Consider the following 21,958-nt stretch of genomic DNA (forward strand, 5'->3'; position numbering starts at 1 on the left):
TTGGAGAGACAAGCCTTCAAAGCAATCCTCTTGGAGAAGTCTGTTTGTATTGGGCATCTGAGAAAAACCGAAAGAGGAGGACTGGAGTTGAATTCCAGACTGTAGCCTTGTTCTATAATCCCTAGAACCCACCTGTCTTCTATGGATCGTTCCCAGGCAGTCTGAAAAAGATGAATTTGTCCTCCTAGAGCAGGCCCCTAGGTTGCACCACCTTCATAATTGTTTGCAGGTATTCTCTCCCGCCTTACTCTTGGGAAGGCGAAAGAAGCCTGATTGGCCTGCTCTCCAACTATCTTGTCTTGATGTTTCCCTTCCTGAATGAAAGGACAGACGATCGTATGGCATGAATCTAGATCTGCCAGAAGACTTTCCCCTTGATGGTTGTTTCCATGGTTGGCGTTTCTTTCTCTGAGGCAGCAGCTGACTTTTGCCGCCCGAGGCCTTGGAGATGAGATCCTCTATTTTTTTTGCAAACACCTGATCTTGGAATGGTAATAAACATAGAGCCGCCTTGGAGGCTGAATCCGCTTCCCATGCCCTCAGCCATAATGCTCTTCTTCCTGAAACTGATAATACCAAGGACCAGGAAGCCATCCTTATCTGGTCCACTGAAGAGTTTAGCAATTGCCAGTTTAAGGCTTTCACCAGCCGTGGAAAATACTCTTTTCAGTCTGTATCAAGCCTTTTATCCATTGGCTCCTTCATGACCTCCTGTTCCTCTATGGGTAACATAGTATTTTAAGAGATACTCAAGATTCGAGCATCAACTTTAGGTTGAGATGCAGATCCATGACCTCCTGATGTAATGGGAAAGTTTGTCCCTTTGGTTTTGAACATGGCAAGAATGATGCCGAAGATGAAGCTTGGTTAACATCTTCCAAGATTAAGGAAGCTCTAACCGCTTTAATTAACGTTTGTATGAGCACAAAGTCAAAGGACGATTGAACTTCCTCTTCTTCCTGCGAAGATAGGGAAAATTGATCCTCTGAAATCCTCGTTGTTGTCCTCTAGATCTAAATCCAGTTCCACACGAGGACCCCTTGATGTAGAAGCTGTAGCATTGGACACTTCTTTGGCTACTGCTTCTTTAATCCTGGCCAGAATTCCTGCATTAGGACCTGACTCTATGCCCAGGATGAAGCCTGCTGGGTCTCCTCTGTATTTTCTGAGATGTCCCTTGATCTCTCTTTGGACCTGGATGGTCTCATGATGGCACTGTAAACCAAAAATAACATGGTTTTTTGTACCTCAACCAGAGTAAGAAGTCTTATCTGGAGTGGCAGTTGGGATGTAGCAAGGGCTCAAAAAGAATCACCTGCATAAAACAAAAAAAAAAAAGAATACAGAACCTGTAGGAGGTTCTGGGCAGGTTCTACTTTAAACATCCCTCTACATACCTAACCAAGCACTGACAGTGCAGACTCGCACTCCGGAAGCTGCAGCCACGAGGACGCTGTAGAGTAAATGCCTTAATAGGCCTTCCTGCTCCTCCCCTAGTGACATGCTCTGCCTACCCAGCTGGTTTGTGACAGGAAGTGTGTGCTGGACGCCCTTGGTGAGGCAGGCCAGTAGGGCAAGGTCCAGGGAGACCCAGCTGATAACTCCCGATGTGCGATCATTTGATGTGAGGTAAGCTGCAGAGGGAAAGCCCTAAGGCACAACCCTTGTCTCTGGGATGCTCTCCAACAAGCCCCTGCTTCTTCCCCTGAAAAATTAAAAATAGGCTCCTGAATACAGGAGCGAGAGAAGAGGGAAGAACCCAAAAAAGACACCGGGGGTGTGACCGCCTTATTTATTAGTTAGGGGGTTGGGTTCTTCATTGAGGAGAGGGAGGGGCTATCCTGAAAGGTGTGGACATGGAGAGGGCCAGGGAAAAAAATGATTACCATTGCACAGATAATCCCCCTGCATAAAGAACTCCTGCTAACGAAAGTCACAACAAAGGGGAAAAAAGAGGGGCTGTATACTGGTAAGTAGCTATGTCTCAAAGGTCAAATATGGAGTTGGTTTAGCTTCCCTGGTTGCCCTGTTAAAGGAGAACTTAACCCCCAAACTAATGAAAACCCCTACCCACTACCCTCCATAGCCCCCCTCCCCGTTCCTCCCACACAGGTGTTAATACCGGTAAATGCCCCATAGTTTTACCCCTCGATGCAGAGTCAGTGGCGCACACAAGCGACATCTTCACCACTTTGACAATAATCTCGGCCCTTCAGCTATTTCCTTGGCTGTCGACGCATGTGCAGATGTTAAGGACTGGAAAATTGCAACAACTGCACATGCACCGATGCTCTGCTTACTTACTAAAGACTTCCGAAGTGGTGAAGATGTTGCCGGGAGCTCCAGCCTGCTGACTCTGGTTTGGGGGATTGGTTCTCCTTTAAGCTCAAGAAACAAGCTGGCCTATTGAAAACGATGCCTTAATTGTTAGCAACATGACAGATTTATTTCATTGGAGTTGTATGAAACATATAGAGCAGGTGTTTAAGTCTCACTTCTCCAGGAAGTGGTAACGTAAAAGTGAAACTGGTTTTAATTTCTTGTTTAGAAATTACAAAAATCATAAATGTTAATTCAAATAGGCAAGGATTGTGTTTAGTACAAGCTCTATTGATTGAGTTCATGTTGAAAAGGGGTTCATACTGTCCCTTTAAAGTGAAGGCTATTCTGGTTTAACACATCTCACCGATTTTTACTCCTCTTGTGTACAATACCTGTATTAAAGGAGAAGGAAAGGCTTGAAGCACTTGGGGGTGCCAAAGTTCAGTAGTAAGCCTCTTAGACCAATTTTAACTAAAGTAGTTGAAAAAAAGTATACTATGTATTGTATGTAGTATGTTTACTGTGTATATTTATATGTTTATTAGGATGAGCTGGAATGGGGCAAGAAATATTATTTACAGATCAAGAGAATCAGAGAGGTAAGGGTAATTTTTGAGACAAAAGAAAAAATACAACATATATGTTTTTAACCCTTTAAGTGCCAGCAGAATTTCACATTTTGGTTACGCGAAATGCCAGCCGTTTTTAAGCATTTTGTGCTCTCTCACTTTAGGGGCATTTTCTGAGGGGAAACCTATAGTTTACCTAGGAAAATTATACATTGTTTTTTTCGGTAGAAACTGAGCTTTCTAAATCTGCCTGAGTTTTCATGTATTTCCACCTGTGCAAAAAAATTTATAGTGCTAAATAACAAAAAAAAATGAAAAATTACCATTTTTCATCGTATATCAATTTATACCAGAAAAATATTTCATTTTACAGATGAAAATCCAACTTATTTGGAAAGCCTTATGTCTCTCGAACGTGCCAATACCAGATATGTATAGTTTTAGGGAGATTTAGGATTTCTGTACAGCAAAAACTCCCGGCAGTATATTACTGAATTTTGAAAGCACTAAGGCAGAAAACGGCATGCTTTAGATTCCAAGGCAAAAAATCCTGAAACCATAGGTTTACCCCAGAAAACCATACATTTTTGAAAAGTACACATTCTGCCGATTACAAAATGGGTAACTATGTCTCTCTACTCCCAACTACCAAACAGAAAAGCTTGTCTGAACATAGCGGTTTTTCAAAATAAAATTCAAAATTTTGAAAAATCATTTCAAAGGTTTTATTTTGCTGCTCCGCATATCCCAAACTATATTACGTACCAAGAAAAAGCACCTGAAATATGATTGCCAGGGGTCCACTGAACAGTTTGATACCCATTATGCATAGGTTTACCAAAGTATCTGGCATTTAGAGACACAAATATGAAGTTAGCGCATCCAAATTGTTCAGGACTTTACTTCAGCTACTGAGAAATCAAAACATTGACTGCATTTTTTGTGGGGTAAAAACACAGAAATATATGTTTACCCCCCAAACCCATATATTTTTGGAAAGAACACATTCTACAGAATCTAAAATGGGTACCCATGCCTTTCTGCTCCAAACTACTGAGTCGCAAGGCTTTCCCAAAATTGTCGGTTTTGGTGAAATATCTGAAAATTGCCTCAAAGCTTCAACTTCCCAGCACCATATCACCCATGTATCATTACGTACTAAGAAAAAGCACCCTAAATATGATTGCCAGGGTTCCTCTGAACATTTTTGGTGGCCATTGTTCATAAGTTTACCAAAGTATCTGGCATTTAGAGGCCCCAAAATGAAGTTAGCGCATACAAACAGTCCCCGTGAGTAACTTCAGCTAATGAAAAATCAACACATTGACTGCATTTTTGTGGGGTAAAACACAGAAATATATGTTTACCCCCCAAAACCCATATATTTTTGGAAAGTACACATTCTACCGAATCTAAAATGGGTACCCATGCCTTTCTGCTCCAAACTACTGAGTCGCAAGGCCTTCCCACAATTGTCGGTTTTGGTGAAATATCTGAAAATTGCCTCAAAGCTTCAACTTCTCAGCACCATATCACCCATGTATCGTTACGCACCAAGAAAAAACACCCTAAATATGATTGCCAGGGTTCCTCCAAACAGTTTGGTAGCCATTGTTCATAGGTTTACCAAAGTATCTGGCAGTTAGAGGCCTCAAAATGAAGTTAGCGCATACAAATAGTCCTGTGGGTAACTTCATATAATGAGAAATCAACACATTGACTGCATTTTTGTGGGGTAAAAACACAGAAATATATGTTTACCCCCCAAACCCATATATTTTTGGAAAGAACACATTCTACAGAATCTAAAATGGGTACCCATGCCTTTCTGCTCCAAACTACTGAGTCGCAAGGCTTTCCCAAAATTGTCGGTTTTGGTGAAATATCTGAAAATTGCCTCAAAGCTTCAACTTCCCAGCACCATATCACCCATGTATCATTACGTACTAAGAAAAGCACCCTAAATATGATTGCCAGGGTTCCTCTGAACATTTTGGTGGCCATTGTTCATAAGTTTACCAAAGTATCTGGCATTTAGAGGCCCCAAAATGAAGTTAGCGCATACAAACAGTCCCGTGGGTAACTTCAGCTAATGAAAAATCAACACATTGACTGCATTTTTGTGGGGTAAAAACACAGAAATATATGTTTACCCCCCCAAAACCCATATATTTTTGGAAAGTACACATTCTACCGAATCTAAAATGGGTACCCATGCCTTTCTGCTCCAAACTACTGAGTCGCAAGGCTTTCCCACAATTGTCGGTTTTGGTGAAATATCTGAAAATTGCCTCAAAGCTTCAACTTCTCAGCACCATATCACCCATGTATCGTACGCACCAAGAAAAAACACCCTAAATATGATTGCCAGGGTTCCTCCAAACAGTTTGGTGGCCATTGTTCATAGGTTTACCAAAGTATCTGGCAGTTAGAGGCCTCAAAATGAAGTTAGCGCATACAAATAGTCCTGTGGGGTAACTTCATCTAATGAAAAATCAACACATTGACTGCATTTTTGTGGGGTAAAAACACAGAAATATATGTTTACCCCCCAAACCCATATATTTTTGGAAAGTACACATTCTACAGAATCTAAATGGATACCCATGCCTTTCTGCTCCAAACTACTGAGTCGCAAGGCTTTCCCACAATTGTCGGTTTTGGTGAAATATCTGAAAATTGCCTCAAAGCTTCAACTTCTCAGCACCATATCACCCATGTATCGTTACGCACCAAAAAAAACACCCTAAATATGATTGCCAGGGTTCCTCTGAACATTTTGGTGGCCATTGTTCATAAGTTTACCAAAAGTGTCTGGCATTTAGAGGCCCCAAAATGAAGTTAGTGCATACAAACAGTCCCGTGGTTAACTTCATCTAATGAAAAATCAACACATTGACTGCATTTTTGTGGGGTAAAAACACAGAAATATATGTTTACCCCCCAAACCCATATATTTTTGGAAAGTACACATTCTACTGAATCTAAAATGGGTACCCATGCCTTTCTGCTCCAAACTACTGAGTCGCAAGGCTTTCCCACAATTGTCGGTTTTGGGTGAAATATCTGAAAATTGCCTCAAAGCTTCAACTTCTCAGCCCCATATCACCCATGTATCGTTACGCACCAAGAAAAAGCACCCTAAATATGATTGCCAGGGTTCCTCCAAACAGTTTGGTGGCCATTGTTCATAGGTTTACCAAAGTATCTGGCATTTAGAGGCCTCAAAATGAAGTTAGCGCATACAAATAGTCCTGTGGGTAACTTCATCTAATGAAAAATCAACACATTGACTGCATTTTTGTGGGGTAAAAACACAGAAATATATTGTTTACCCCCCAAAACCCATATATTTTTGGAAAAGTACACATTCTACAGAATCTAAAATGGGTACCCATGCCTTTCTGTTCCAAACTACTGAGTCGCAAGGCTTTCCCACAATTGTCGGTTTTGGTGAAATATCTGAAAATTGCCTCAAAGCTTCAACTTCTCAGCACCATATCACCCATGTATCGTTACGCACCAAAAAAAAAACACCCTAAATATGATTGCCAGGGGTCCTCCAAACAGTTTGGTGCCCACTGTGCATAGGTTTACCAAAGTATATGGCAGTTAGAGGCCCCAAAATGAAGTTAGCGCATACAAATAGTCCTGTGGGTAACTTCAGCTAATGAAAAATCAACACATTGACTGCATTTTTGTGGGGTAAAAACACAGAAATATATGTTTACCCCCCAAACCCATATATTTTTGGAAAGTACACATTATACAGAATCTAAAATGGGTACCCATGCCTTTCTGCCCCAAAACTACTGAGTCGCAAGGCTTTGCCAAATTTGGCGGTTTTGGTAAAATATTCTGAAAATTGCCTCAAAGCTTCAACTTTCCAGCATCGTATTGTCCATGTATCATTACCAGCATAAAGCATCCTAAATATAAACATAGGGGTCTACTAAACAGTTTGATGCCCAATGTGCATAGATATACCAAACTATGTGGGGCACAGAGACCCCCAAATGACAATATGTATAGACATTTTCACGGCTGACGCGCTGGCTGCTGCAATATAACCACCCGGTGTGTGTATTATGCGACATTAGACCACCTAACAGTACAGAGACCCCAGAAAACCATATATTTTCAGAAAGTACACATTCTGACGAATCCAATATGGGTAAATAAGCGTTTCTACTGCAAACTGCCAAACTGCAAAGCAATGCTGAACATAACGGTTTTTATCAAATTTCTGAAAATCGTCACAAAGCTTGAATTTTACCCCATTATATGCCCCACATTTCGTAACTTATCAGCATAAAAACATCCTGAATATGAACGCCAGGGGTCTACTTAACACTTTGATGCCCAATATGCATAGATATACCAAACTATGTGGCGCACAGAGACCCCCAAATGACAATAGTGTATACATTTTCACGGCTGACGTGCGCTGGCTGCTGCAATATAAGCACCCGGTGTGTGTAATATGCGACATTAGACCCCCCTAACAGTACAGAGACCCCAGAAAACCATATATTTTCGGAAAGTACACATTCTGACGAATCCAATATGGGTAAATATGTGTTCCTACTGCAAACTGTCAAACTGCAAAGCAATGCTGAACGTAACGGTTTTTATCAAATTTCTGAAAATCGTCACAAAGCTTGAATTTTATCCCATTATATGCCCCACATTTCGTAACTTATCAGCATAAACATCCTAAATATGAGCGCCAGGGGTCTACTGAACACTTTGATGCCCAAAATGCATAGATATACCAAACTATGTGGCGCACAGAGACCCCCAAATGACAATATGTATAGACATTTTCACGGCTGACACGCTGGCTGCAGCAATATAACCACCCGGTGTGTGTGTATTATGCGACATTAGACCACCTAACAGTACAGAGACCCCAGAAAACCATATATTTTCAGAAAGTACACATTCTGACGAATCCAATATGGGTAAATAAGTGTTTCTACTGCAAACTGCCAAACTGCAAAGCAATGCTGAACATAACGGTTTTTATCAAATTTCTGAAAATCGTCACAAAGCTTGAATTTTACCCCATTATATGCCCCACATTTCGTAACTTATCAGCATAAAACATCCTGAATATGAACGCCAGGGGTCTACTAAACACTTTGATGCCCAATATGCATAGATATACCAAACTATGTGGCGCACAGAGACCCCCAAATGACAATAGTGTATACATTTTCACGGCTGACGCGCGCTGGCTGCTGCAATATAAGCACCCGGTGTGTGTAATATGCGACATTAGACCCCCCTAACAGTACAGAGACCCCAGAAAACCATATATTTTCGCAAAGTACACATTCTGACGAATCCAATATGGGTAAATATGTGTTCCTACTGCAAACTGTCAAACTGCAAAGCAATGCTGAACGTAACGGTTTTTATCAAATTTCTGAACATCGTCACAAAGCTTGAATTTTACCCCATTATATGCCCCACATTTTCGTAACTTATCAGCATAAAACATCCTAAATATGAGCGCATGGGGTCTACTGAACACTTTGATGCCCAATATGCATAGATATACCAAACTATGTGGCGCACAGAGACCCCCAAATGACAATATGTATAGACATTTTCACGGCTGACGCGCTGGCTGCTGCAATATAACCACCCGGTGTGTGTATTATGCGACATTAGACCACCTAACAGCACAGAGACCCCAGAAAACCATATATTTTCAGAAAGTACACATTTTGACGAATCCAATATGGGTAAATAAGTGTTTCTACTGCAAACTGCCAAACTGCAAAGCAATGCTGAACATAACGGTTTTTATGAAATTTCTGAAAATCGTCACAAAGCTTGAATTTTACCCCATTATATGCCCCACATTTCGTAGCTTATCAGCATAAAACATCCTAAATATGAGCGCCAGGGGTCTACTGAACACTTTGATGCCCAATATGCATAGATATACCAAAGTATGTGGCGCACAGAGACCCCCAAATGACAATATGTATAGACATTTTCACAGCTGACGCGCTGGCTGCTGCAATATAAGCACCTGGTGTGTGTAATATGCGACATTAGATCCCCCTAACAGTACAGAGACCCCAGAAAACCATATATTTTCAGAAAGTACACATTCTGACGAATCCAATATGGGTAAATAAGTGTTTCTACTGCAAACTGCCAAACTGCAAAGCAATGCTGAACATAACGGTTTTTATCAAATTTCTGAAAATCGTCACAAAGCTTGAATTTTACCCCATTATGTGCCCCACATTTCGTAACGTATCAGCATAAAACATCCTAAATATGAACGCCAGGGGTCTACTGAACACTTTGATGCCCAATATGCATAGATATACCAAACTATGTGGCGCACAGAGACCCACAAATGGATATATAGTAGATAAAATTTACATAGGCAAAACAAAATAACACAGAACAGTGTGAAATGCAAATAAATCACCAAAAACTAATAAAACCACAAAAATCAATGCTTTTTTTTTTTCACACTAGTGTAATCGGCCACCAGAATTACCGTTTGAATATTTTAGCTGGGCCAAATCGATTATACGGACAGAAACAAGTGAACAACACAAATGCAGAGCTGAAAATGCAATAAAATGGCAAAAAATTCAATAAAATGGCTAAAAATGCACCAAAATACCCAAAATTGCAATATAACCACCAAAATAACATACAAATGCTATTGCACAGTACGGTTAGCGAATACGCTATTCGGAACGGCAATAAAACATTTTTTTTAGCCCAAAAAGAGACGATGCGATAAGAAAAAAAAAAAAAAAAGCCACAAAGCCATATATGTACATATGCGTGTGCACAACGGGTAAATTGCATGTTATTTGCGCGTGTGCGCGTGTGCAAGTGTACATGGGTGCTGTGAGTGTGTGTGACCCCCCCAATCCCCAAAAATCTATGTGTGAGTGTGTGTAAGTGTGAATGTAAGTGTATATTACTGTAATAAGGGTGTGTTGGTGTGTTTGTGTGTTTTTGTGTGTGTAAATGTTACACTTACCTGGGGTAGATGCCTCAGATCGATGAGAGAGGGCTCCACGCAGCAGATCTGCAGCTCCAACGGTCATCAGCCATGTGGGGGCGGAGCTGGGCGGAAGTGCAGCGCAGGCAGCAGCAGGACGCATAGGAAACGCGTCCCTGCTGCTGCTTTGGGGCCCCTGGGCGATCGCGCCCCAGGGGCCACACGATCCCCTGCTCTGCTCGTTGTCTAGGGGCAGGGGATCGTGAAGGAGCGGAGCGAGCGGCTCTAACAGCCGCTCCTCCGCTCGCAAACCCGGAAGTGCTGCAGAACGTAGAATCTACGATCTGTGGCACTTTGGTCCTTTGATCCACAGAACGTAGATTCTACGTTCTGTGGCACTTAAAGGGTTAAGGTGCTGATTTATGATTGCTGAAGACTTTTGGCTTGAGCAAACATATAGGAAACCCCGTGCGATTAAAATCACACAGTTTCAGAAAAAAACCCTCTTTAGGTGAGGTATATTTCCCTGAGCAGGTTTTCTTTAAAGAAAAGTTTGGCAAGTAAAAATACTGAAAAAAATGCCCCATTGTTCGTTGTTGAGATAGCTGAATTGCATAGTTTACATACAGCTTGGAACACACATTGTGTGTTTCAGTTGTTTTAAATTATCCTTTGTTACCAAACGTTTATAAAAATGTCTTCTAAATATAGAATGCCTTGAAATAATTATACAAATGATTTAAAGGAATGTGACACATTCCAATTTTGATAGAAACTTGTCAATGTACCTATATTAACCATGGTGTTGTACAGGTATGGGACCCATTATCCGGAATGGTCTGGATCTGTGGTTTCGCAATAATAATTTCGCTTAATTTGGTCTTCATACCTTAAGTCTACTAGAAAATCATGTAAACATTTAATAAACCCAATAGACTTGTTTTGCTTCCAATAAGGATTAATTATATCTTAGTTGGGATTTGGGATCAAGTACAAGGTACAGAGAAAAAGGAAACCATTTTTAAAAATTTGGATTATTTGGATAAAAGGAAGTCTATGGGAGATGGCCTTTCCGTAATTCAGATCTGGGTAACAGGTGTAATAACTACTCACCCTGGTGGTTTAGGGGGTCGGCGGGGACGCCCGCTGCGCTGATATACTTTGCTGCTGTGCCGGTTCCTATGGGCGCAGGCGCCGAGTACGTCCTCTTCTTAAAGGCACAGTGTCTGCATTTAAAGGGACTTCAGAACTGTGTTCATTGCCTGTTATTTGGTTCGTCTTTGTGAGGTCTAATTCCTGTTTGACCCCTGCCTGCCTGACTAATCTGACTTCTGTGATCCAGACCCCTGCCTGGTAACCGACTATTCTGAAATACGTATTCCGACTCGTACCTGTCTGACTCTTCTGATTGATATCCTGGTTTTGACCCTTTGCCTGTCTGACTTTTCCCGAATTCTGCCTGCACCGACCCAGCCTGGTTTGACTTAAGTTTTCTGTCTGCTCCTTGAACTGTGACCTTCTGCCCAAAAAGACATTGCTAATGATCGTGCCCCTCTGATAAGACCTAGCGGCATCTAATTAGCCGGGGGCTCCTCCCGAGGTGAAAGGCGACTGTTTAAGGCGTAAGCAAGAGCCGAGTCCAGGGAGCCTAGCATTGGTTCTGTATTCTGGGTGCCGATCGTGACAGCGGGTTTCTGGAAAACGGATCACATACCTTTACATGTTTTCTAATAAAGGTGCCCCTCTGCCTCTCACAGTAAGCTCACTGCTTTCTAACCTGTGTGGATCTCTGACACCTCTCTAACTTTCATGTAAAGGTTATATGAACATGAACTTTTATTTGAAGCATCTAGGGCCGAACCCACGAATCCTTTGTGAAAGATTCAGCCGTACCGAATCTTAATTTGCATACGCAAATTAGGGGTGGGAAGGGGAAAACATCTTTTACTTCCTTGTTTTGTGACAAAGTCACTAAATTTCCCTCCCCACCCCTAATTTACATATGCAAATTCGGATTTGGTTCGGCCGGGTAGAAGGATTCGGCCGGATCCGAACCCTGGTGAAAAAAGCCGAATCCAGAACCAAATCCTGGATTCGGTGCATCCCTAGAAGCAATGTTGGTGGTTCTTCATAGTGAGGACAGTAAAGTTGGGGAATGCACTGCTGGGTGGTGATGTGATGGCTGATTCTGTTAATGCTTTTAAGAGTGGCTTGGATGATTTCTTGGACAGACATAATATCAAAGGCTGTTGTGATACTAAACTCTATAGTTAGTATAGGTATGGGTAAAGATAATTTATGTGAAGGTATGGAGGGGTGTGTATATGGATGCTGGGTTTTTATTTGGAGGGGTTGAACTTGATGGACTTTTTTTCAACCCGAATTAACTATGAAGTTTATAAAGATATTTTTTTTTTTATTGGGGATTATGAAACGTACAATCTAATTAATTACTCAGATCATTAATTTGCTTTGCTTTGGATTATAACTTCCTCTCTGTCTTTTAGATAAAAATAGAATAGCGGAAGGGGAGGCAATCAATTGTCTAACTAATTACTCCGTCTTTTACTTTGAATCCATTTTTCTCTGTTGTGTAAAGGGCGACACACGGAACGTATGGGGTTTAGCTCCATCCTCCAGGAGGCAGGAAACTTGATGTAAATTTAAAAAGGGGATGTGCCAGCCCACTCAGGCTTTCAAGTGTCCTGCTCCTAGGAGGTTGGAATTAACGGGTCTCTAGTGAGACAGATCATTCTTCGGTCAGTGATTAGCACTGACACTCGGGATGAACCTCCTCTTGGTTAACCTTCGCGGGACCACTCACTGGGTTTATAAACCACCCAGGCATGTTTTCCTGCTACCAGACTAGGACTGAATATGGCCTGGCCAGTGAGTGCATTGGGTGAGTAAGATGCCTCTGGGTACTCCACCTCAGACTCTAGGTAAGGGACTCCCGCTAACGGCTCCCTCTCCTTTCTTCCCCCTCTCTCTCCCCTATCCACCGGGTCTCTGCATTCACCCACAGTCAGCTCCTGGATGGCTCAGACAGGTCAGACCATTGAGATCTCCTCTTGCTGCCGCAAGGTTCAGAAAGCGCAGGTGATTCCTCAGCTACCCCGGAGGTGGCGGCGGAGATGGAACGGCAGGGGGACCCGGATCGGTGGCAGGGCAGGCGTGAGGGGGAGGTGGCGCATTGCTTCGCGACAGGAAGTAGATGCACGCAACTGGAAGCAGCCAATACTGCACGGTCACGCAAACGGAACTAGCCAGTCGGAGGGGCATAGCACATATCCTGCACAGATGGCTGGAGTTCTTCCGATGCCTCTGTTTTCTGTAGCCACACAGTCTCCCTTACAGCCTCCTCCTTACACATGGCAGAAGGTAGGACAGGGGATCTATTCTCCAGGACAGGGGGAAAAGCCTCCGTATCAGTGGCGCAGGTCAAATATTTGGCATACTCTTACGTGCCATTCCAAAACTTGGGGAGGACAAGCAGAACCTCTCTGCAGAGTCTGCACCTACACCAGCGGTCAACTCTGACCCTGTGCCAAACACCGCACAGAGTGTACCTCTCAGAATCAGTCGACAGTTCAGATGAACCTCCAGCACCACAGTGGGCGGTCCAACTGTTCCATCTCTTGCTGATTACCTAGGAAAAGTTATAGCTAAGCTAAACCATAGACCCAGTAGGAAACGTAAAAGGGCAGAGGCAATTAATGACTCTTCTACAGGAAGGTAGAGATTTCGGACATCTCTCTCAACCCATCAGAATCAGAGGGAGAACTCCCATCATCTTACATATCTTCAGGTGATGAAGAGACAGATGCAAACTAGCAATTAAGTGCACCATGATGTTGACGGCATAATTAAACAAGTTATATTTCCCCTGACCCTGGACAGCAAGCACAGGCCAAGGGTTTATTTAAGAGGCAACACAAGTTGGCGGCTCTTTTTCCAGCACATGAGCATCTTACGGGCATTATAAAGGATGAGTTCAGGTCCGGACCAAGAATTAAAATAGGCCCTGGCATTTCATGTACACAGAGGCCCAATCAGCCCACACAGAGGCCCAATCAGCCCACACAGAGGTCCAAACAGCCCACACAGAGGTCCAAACAGCCCCCACCAGCCCACTAAATATTGACTTTCTATGGCACCTTATAGCAGCCCCTCTGGCATTTGCCAGAACCCACAGATTACCAGTCCGGGCCTGGATGAGTTGAACTTCCCGGAAAGAAAGTTCCAGGCCACACGAAAATTTTCTACCCCTTTTCCAAGGACTTGGTGGAAAAATGGAACAACTCCCCTTCAGTAGACGCCCCAGTTTCTCTAGACCGGCCCTTCCTGTCAGTGCAGACACAATGGGGTTAAGTATCCACCTCCGGAGGCAGGACAGAAGAAAAAGAAGAATCTCAGCTCCGCCCCCTTCATATAAGCTGCTTGCTCTTCCTGTTCGCCTCAGTTTTTTTCTTCTGTCCTGCTGGAGGTTAGGAGAGTACTTTTTACATTTTATTATTTTCTTTTTCTATAGGCATTATTATTTTGGGGAAAAGGATCAAGCGATGAGCAGGAGGCATACTATCTCAAGACACAGCAGCCCTTCCCTCCCTACCCTTATTCCTGGATATCTGCCTTATACCATCCTCAGGATTGGTGGCATCAGTAGGGGAAGGGAAGCTGCCTCATACAGCATACCTTCTCACAGAGAACGGGGCTGCATAGATCCGGATTGCACAGACACTCAACCACTGAGGAGCGCAATACGGAAAGCCCCTACCAGTGTCGGCGCACACTTCCGGGTTTGCAGAAAGGGCACCAAGATGATGCGTGACGTGTATAGGGGCCGCCATTTTGGTTTTAGGTGCGTTTAGCAAGTAACTACACTCCAGGGACGCATAACTCTTTCCACATTACTGCCAAAGGTAAAGTTACACCCGCAGCATGGGAATATTTCTGCGATAGGCAGGGCCTCTGCAAGCACAGCCTGTAGGCTCATAATTTGCATAAGGTTTCATTGCCCCCATAAGACTGCCATAAGAGGAGGCGCTACCATTGCCATGATTACACATTGGGCACTATAGGACTGCCATACGGATGCCTGCATGGCATGATTGGAACAGTCGTCTTTTAATAAAGCCTTCAAATGCCTGCAGGGCAACATGGGCGCTTTAAAGAGCCTCCCTCAGGGACTAGCAAGGCAACAGCAGAGGTGGGGTACCCACTAATTAGATAACAATACCTGCATGGCATATAACACGCACATAATTAATTGGTGTACCAAAAAGGGGTACAGTTCATATGTTACCGAGACTGATGTTTTTCTGCTACACATATACTATAATATGGATATACAGGTGGAGCTGGACGATGTTAGGAGGGATACGAACATGGTTATCAATACTCCCAAGACAAGAAAAACAGCAAGCAAAAAGTCTAACAAACAATTTAAAAAATGCAAGACTTGCAAATATACTTTATGTAAAGGGGAACAAAGCATATGCTTAGATTGCGCAGATCCACCTGATTCTGCACCAACTTTATCCCTACATCCAATTCCTTTACAACAGTCTGATTGTAGTCCCCCGAATGTGGAAACACAAGACCCGTCCACTTCAGCAAAGCCTCCTCAGATGGAGTTATTCAATTGGATTGAATCCACAATTCAATCTTCCATGAGGCAACTCCCGGTTCGTAGTAAGAAAAGGAGGGTTCAGATGAGCTTAAATGCAAATTCTTCTGACTCAAATGAGACTAGTGATCAAGATAGTGATCCAGAACCGGGTGAATTATCGGCTAGTGAGAATGCCTCTGACAACTCAGATAGAGAACAGCAGTATCGCTCAATTGCAGGGCCAGACACCGCTAAATGCCTCTTACGTGAGATGCTAGCTACACTAGAAATCAAGGACGAAAAACAATGGCCGCTTCAAAGGTGGATAAAGTCCTCTGAGTCCAACCAAGGAAGTCCCGAGTTTTTCCTATTTTCAAGTCAGTCTCTCACCTTATAGAAAATGAATGGTCTAAACCAGGTCATCGTCTAGCACTAACTCAGCGCTTCCTTAACACCTATCCTATTCCAGAAGAACAGCAGAAAATTTGGGACAAAGTTCCTAAAGTAGACTCTGCAATAGCTCTGCAAGACGGGGCTATACTCATACCACTGCTGTTCTCAGAAAAGCTGTGGCATCTGCAGGCCTAGCACATACAGCTAGATTTTGGTGTCAAGAACTATTGGAAAATCCTCCTTCCCTGAGGAATTACAAGAGTAACTACAGAGGCTTAGCTCTGCATTAGCCATCCTATCAGATTCAGCCATGGACACGGTAAGATAAGCAGCCAAAACTGGTATTGACACCGTAGCCGCGAGGAGAGCACTGTGGCTGCGTCAGTGGTTGGGAGACACAGCCTCCAAGAACAAGTTACTTAACCTAAAATTTACTGGGGATTCACTCTTTGATCCTGACCTAAAGCAAATTATCATGGAAGTTACAGGTGGCAAAAGCACGTTCTTACCATCAGGAAAGAAACCCAGATCGGGAACAAACAAACAGACCATACAACAGGTCATGGGGTTCCAAAGGACGCTCCTTTCTTACCTTCCGGAGTTCCACATTTTGGTATCCCCACTCAGCTGGAGAAGCGAAAAAAGGGCAGACCACCTGGTCCAATCAGACACGACAGGCCAGGAGGCCTGGGCCCTCAAAGCCCAACTAAACCTGACTTCCACATATCCTGTGCAGAAAAGGTAGGCGGGTGGCTTCAGCAATTCATTCGTCCTACAGTGGTGCAACCACATACAGGATAATTGGGTTCTATCCATCATCAACGAAGGATACTGAATTCCGTTCAATAACCTCCTCGCACATTCAAACGCTCAACCAATCGAAAAAACTTATTAAAAAAGAGAGCTCTACTAAACGTAGTCGCCGACTTACTCAACAACAACGTTATTACAATTGTTCCTCCCTTAGAGCGTTACAAGGGATTCTATTCTAATCTATTCTTTGTTTCAAAGAAAGACGGGTCATTCCAACCGGTGCTAAATTTTAAGTCCCTAAATCCCTTTGTGTCCACACAGAAATTCCACATGGAATCAATCCGGTCCTTACTAATGTCAATGACACAGGGGTGCTACATGACAAAGGTGGATCTTCAGGAAGCCTACCTACATGTACCCATCAGAAAGGAGTCCCAACAATATCTAAGGTTCGCGATTCTAGACAATCATTACCAATTCAGAGTGCTCCCCTTTGGCCTTTGCACAGCGCCCAGGGTATTCACAAAAATACTCGCCAAAAGAGTCCCTTAATACCTATCAATGTGCTGGAAATCCGAGCAATATGGAATGCAATACTACATTGGTCAACAGAGATTGCAAGTCAACCACTAAGAATCCAGTCAGACAATGCCACAGCAGTGGCTTACATAAACAAGCAAGGGGGAACACGCAGCTGCAGAGCCATGCGGGAAGTAGCTCAGATACTCAGCTGGGCAGAACACCACGTCCCAGCCATATCGGCAGTGTTCATTCCAGGTGTACTGAACTGGGAAGAGTATTATTTAAGCCGTCAACATAGACATGCTAGCTTCAAGACACAATTACAAGGTACCTACATACTGCACCAAGTCATGGGACCCAGGGCGGCATATGTGGACTCCTTAGTCATACCTTGGATTTTCAACAAGGTATGCGCTTTTACGCCACTGGCAATTCTACCAAGGATAATGCGCAATGTGCAGCAGGTGGGCACGACGACCATCCTCATTGCCCCAGATTGGCCGAGAAGAGCATGGTACTCAGAGCTAATTAACATATCGGTAGCTCCTCCGGGGTGGCTGCCCCTTCGACCAGACTTACTGATTCAGGGTCCTACAAAACACGACAATCTACAAAGACTACATTTAACGGGCTGGTTATTGAAACCAAACTATGGCGGTCGAAAGGGTTTTCAGCCAGGGCCATCAACATTTTAATGCATGCTAGGAAGCCATCCACAACTAAGGTCTACTATAGGACATGGAGGGCATACATAGACTGGTGCGAGTCTACAAATATACCATGGAGGCAATCAACGACATAAACAGTAGTTGAGTTTCTCACTCTGGGGTTCCATCTAGGACTGTCTTTAGCTATGATAAAGGGTCAGATTTCTGCTCTGTCACTATTGCTCCAGCATCAGTGGGCAAGGGAACCAGATATCATGCAATTTGTGCAAGGAGTAGGCAAGGTCAGACCCCCATACAGAGACCCTACACCTCCTTGGGACCTCACTACGGTGCTAAACGTTCTACAAGAACCCCCATTTGAGTCTCTAGCATCATGTGAGCTGAAGTTCCTTACCTGGAAGATGACCTCTTAACTATTACATCAGCAAAACGGGATTCTGACTTGGCAGCCCTATCCCACAAAGACCCGTGGCTCATAATACACCAGGATAGGGCAGTGTTCAGAACAATTCCAACTTTTTCACCCAAAGTGGTCTCGGCTTTTCACATCAATGAAGAAATGAATCTCCCCTCCTTGTGTCCGAAACCACCTAATGCCAAAAAGAAGGCATTACACAAACTAGATGTAGTCAGAGCAGTAAGATACTATCTGGATAGATCCAAGTCTTATAGGAAGACTGATACCTTTTTAGTCACTTATGGTGTTAATAAAGGGTCTCCTGCATCGAAACATACCATTTTCCGGTAAGTAAAAAATTCGTATTTCTAGGCTGTCAAAATCCACAGCTCTGCCAGTCACAGATGCAGCAGCATTCAAAGACCCCTCTGACCGGTGTCTAGAGGGGTTCCTCAGGGCCATTTATTCCTCTACAGTATCTTCACTACAACCCACACTGACTCCCTCTCAATCACTGGTCCAAGTCGGTCCGGGTAGAGAGCGACAATGCTACCATAGTATTGTACATAAATCATCAAGGCGAGGCACGCATCGCAGCAGCTGTAACAGTCCCATCAGATCCTAATCTGGGAAGAACACAACGTGGTTCAGCTATCAGCCATTCACATTCAGGGGGTGTCAAACACAAAGGCAGACTCTCAGCCGAAACCAATTGGACCCAGGGGAGTGGGAGCTTCTTCCAGATGTGTTTCAGGAACTAGTGCGACACTGGGGCCTCCCTCCGATAGATCTCATGGCAGCCAGAAACAACCATAAGGTACAGAGGTTCTTTGCACATTCCAGAGACCCGATGGCGGCCGCGGTAGACGCCATGACTCAAAGATGTTAGTTCAATCTAGCCTACATAATTTGCCTCTTACGATGCTACTGCAAGTCCTCAAGAATTCGGGGCCTTGTCATGCAATCCCGGATTCCTAATATTCCATAAGGATAAGGCAGTGTTGTGCACAGTAGTCCCATCTTTTCTACAAAAAGTTGTCTCCGCTTTTAACATGAATCAGGAAATCGTAGTGCCATCTCTCTGTCCAGATCCCAAGAATCAGAAGGAACGCAGACTTAACACCCTGGACGTTGTCAGGGCCTTACGTAAATATCTGGATCGATCCAAGTCATTTAGTCAAACCCAGTCCTTGTTTATAATTCCTTCTGAGCCCAGAAGAGGACAGGCAGCGTCCAAGGCCTCCATTGCAAGATGGATTTGGGAGACTATCCAGCACGCCTTTTTGTCAAAAGGGAAATAGCCGCCGCAAAGATCCGGACGCATTCAACAAGGGCGATGGGTGCATCCTGGGCGTGGCGCAACTCTGCTTCCCTGGACCAGATCTGCAGAGCAGCTACATGGTCCTCTTCATTCCTTTACAAGGTTCTATAAGCTGGACACCTTTTTTTGTCAGTTGAGGCTTCCTTTGGAAGGAAGGTTCTGCACTCAGTAGTGCAGTGAAACAGATAATTCTGGTATCCACCCTACTGATTCTGGGGCTGCTTTAAGTCCCCATACATTCCCTGTGTCCACTTTACACAGCAGAGATAATAGGATTTTTGTTACTCACCGTTAAATCCATTTCACTGTTGTAGAAAGGGGGACACGGCTTTCCGCCCTGTATATAGTTGTTTTTGTTCATGGCTCAGGGCTGTGCTGGGGATTCATTCTTGTTCTATGTTCTGCCTTATGGTTATCTATAAGTTATTCAGGTTCTAAGTGTACAGACTTTGGTACAAACTGACATAAGAATCAAGGTATGGCGGTAAAGCCGGAGTGGGTTGGCACAACCCCTTTTTGAATTTGCATCAAGTGTCCTGGAGGATGGAGCTTAACCCCATACGTTCCCTGTGTCCACCTTTCTACCACAGAGAAATTGATTTAACTGTGAGTAACAAATCCTATTATGTTGCCCTGTGCCCACCTTTTTATGTCACAATTTTTTTTTCAAAGGTGTCTGCTTTGTGCGAAGAATTGAAAAAAAGAATTGCTCACTTTAATATGCATGTTACGCAGAAGCCAGCCAGAGATCCGGATTACAATTTTAAACAACGGTTTATTCTTCAGGTATAGTATAATTTCAAAGAAGAAAATCTTACCATAACTTCTAAAACACTTTCATATTTGTATTTTATAATAATATATACATTATTGAAGCTATTAGTGGACAGTCCCATAATCTTTTAAGGTAGTTCTATGGCAAAAGACTTTAAAAGTATTATGAAGGTTTTCATTCATCCAGGTTATGATATACAGTAGCTAGTGGAGATAAGACTATAAAAGAAAGTATTCTCAAGAATTGAGTTGCTTTAATATTTCTCCGTTAGATACTGTGCTTTATAGTATTAGGCATTTTTATCCTAATAATTTATTTCCATTGAATCCCTTATTCTAGTGGTGCCACATTCAAAGATTTTATGGTGAGGTATAATTCTGCCTTTAATATAATGTTTAGTAGGTTGCATATTAAACAGTTAACAAAAAATGTAATGTATTAGCACTTATATTTGGCTTCTTTCCTGCGTGCAACTGAAAAAATCTTCCTGAATGTGAAGCTTTACTCCCTACTGAGGCCTATTTTGGTTTATATTGTTCTTGATATGTTCTATTCTGCTGCTATTTTGCTAGGTTAAGTAAACGCAGTGTAAATTCTAAGCCTGGGAGCTGCAGAATAATATTGCAAATAACTACAAAAGTTGCAAAAACATTAATAGTGAACACTAAATTAATTTTGTAAAATTAATTAGTCCTGATTTTCTTACACAAAAAAAGCACATTGAGGCAGTATCTGCAAGTTAATTCTTATACAGCATAAATGATAATTAGATTTGAAAGGTAAAGTTAGATTTGAAAGGAAGAATAATATGAGAAAAGGAGAGCAAAAAAAAATTAACTGTTCTAGTGTTGATGACTGCTCATGGTTAATTCTACATAGAGTGATTAAAATATTTAGTATTTTTCTGTATTCAGGAGGAAGGACTAATAACTTCAGTGTTGTTTGACATTGCCATTATTTACCGTATTTTGGCATCTTGAGTTTTTATGCCTATCAGGTGTTTTTTTGTAAATTTTTAATAGTTCCATATTTCTTGGTTAATGTCCATTTGGTCCTCTATTAAAAGGAGGTAAATACATATAACAAAAATGCATTCTGTTCAGTTGCTGTAGGGGCAGAGTGATAACCAGTTGGAGGTTGTTATCCATTTAACTTCTGCCATCAGCTCTTGTCCTGTTTTTATGAGGTTTCTTAGTTTAAATAGAACATTTGGAATCATAAGTGCCAAATGTATTAACTTTCGACGTGTCCACTAGATAATGTAAAAAGTCATTTTTTAATATATCCTGAAGCAGTAGAGTGACGTAGAGGAGTCTATTTGACATCCTGTTCTTTTTTTTTATAATTCCAGTACTGCCCTAATTGTTTATTTAAGAACATATTAAAAAAATAAATTATATATATTTTCAAGGTTGTTATGGCTGGTGCTTTTTATCCAAATTATTTCACTTTTGGGCAAGCTGATGAAAGAACTGCTGTACGTGACCTGGCTGCAAAAGACCCCAGAACCACTGTTGTGGTAAGTTTAGACCTTCCAAGTCAGCTGATTGCTACCTGTTTTTTACTTCCTGAACAGATCCCTGTTTGGTGGGTAAAGATGTATTAATGTACTACCTATGTGATTAAATGCTTATAGCTT

The 21,958-nt window shown here is 42.6% G+C and overlaps 1 protein-coding gene across 2 annotated transcripts in view; it reads left to right on the forward strand.

The window, feature by feature from the left end:
• LOC108698796 (ATP-dependent RNA helicase TDRD9) overlaps positions 1–21,958 on the forward strand; it is a 104,301-nt gene that overhangs the window by 50,819 nt on the left and 31,524 nt on the right. For both annotated transcript variants that reach the window (XM_041573090.1, XM_018230601.2), the window contains exons 20-22: positions 2,868–2,921; positions 20,217–20,330; positions 21,731–21,838. In XM_041573090.1, coding sequence (XP_041429024.1) covers positions 2,868–2,921; positions 20,217–20,330; positions 21,731–21,838 — 276 coding nt within the window. The remainder of the gene's footprint in view (positions 1–2,867; positions 2,922–20,216; positions 20,331–21,730; positions 21,839–21,958) is intronic.

This window comes from Xenopus laevis, chromosome 8L (assembly GCF_017654675.1).
Source record: "Xenopus laevis strain J_2021 chromosome 8L, Xenopus_laevis_v10.1, whole genome shotgun sequence".
In the NCBI taxonomy this organism is placed as follows: domain Eukaryota; kingdom Metazoa; phylum Chordata; class Amphibia; order Anura; family Pipidae; genus Xenopus; species Xenopus laevis.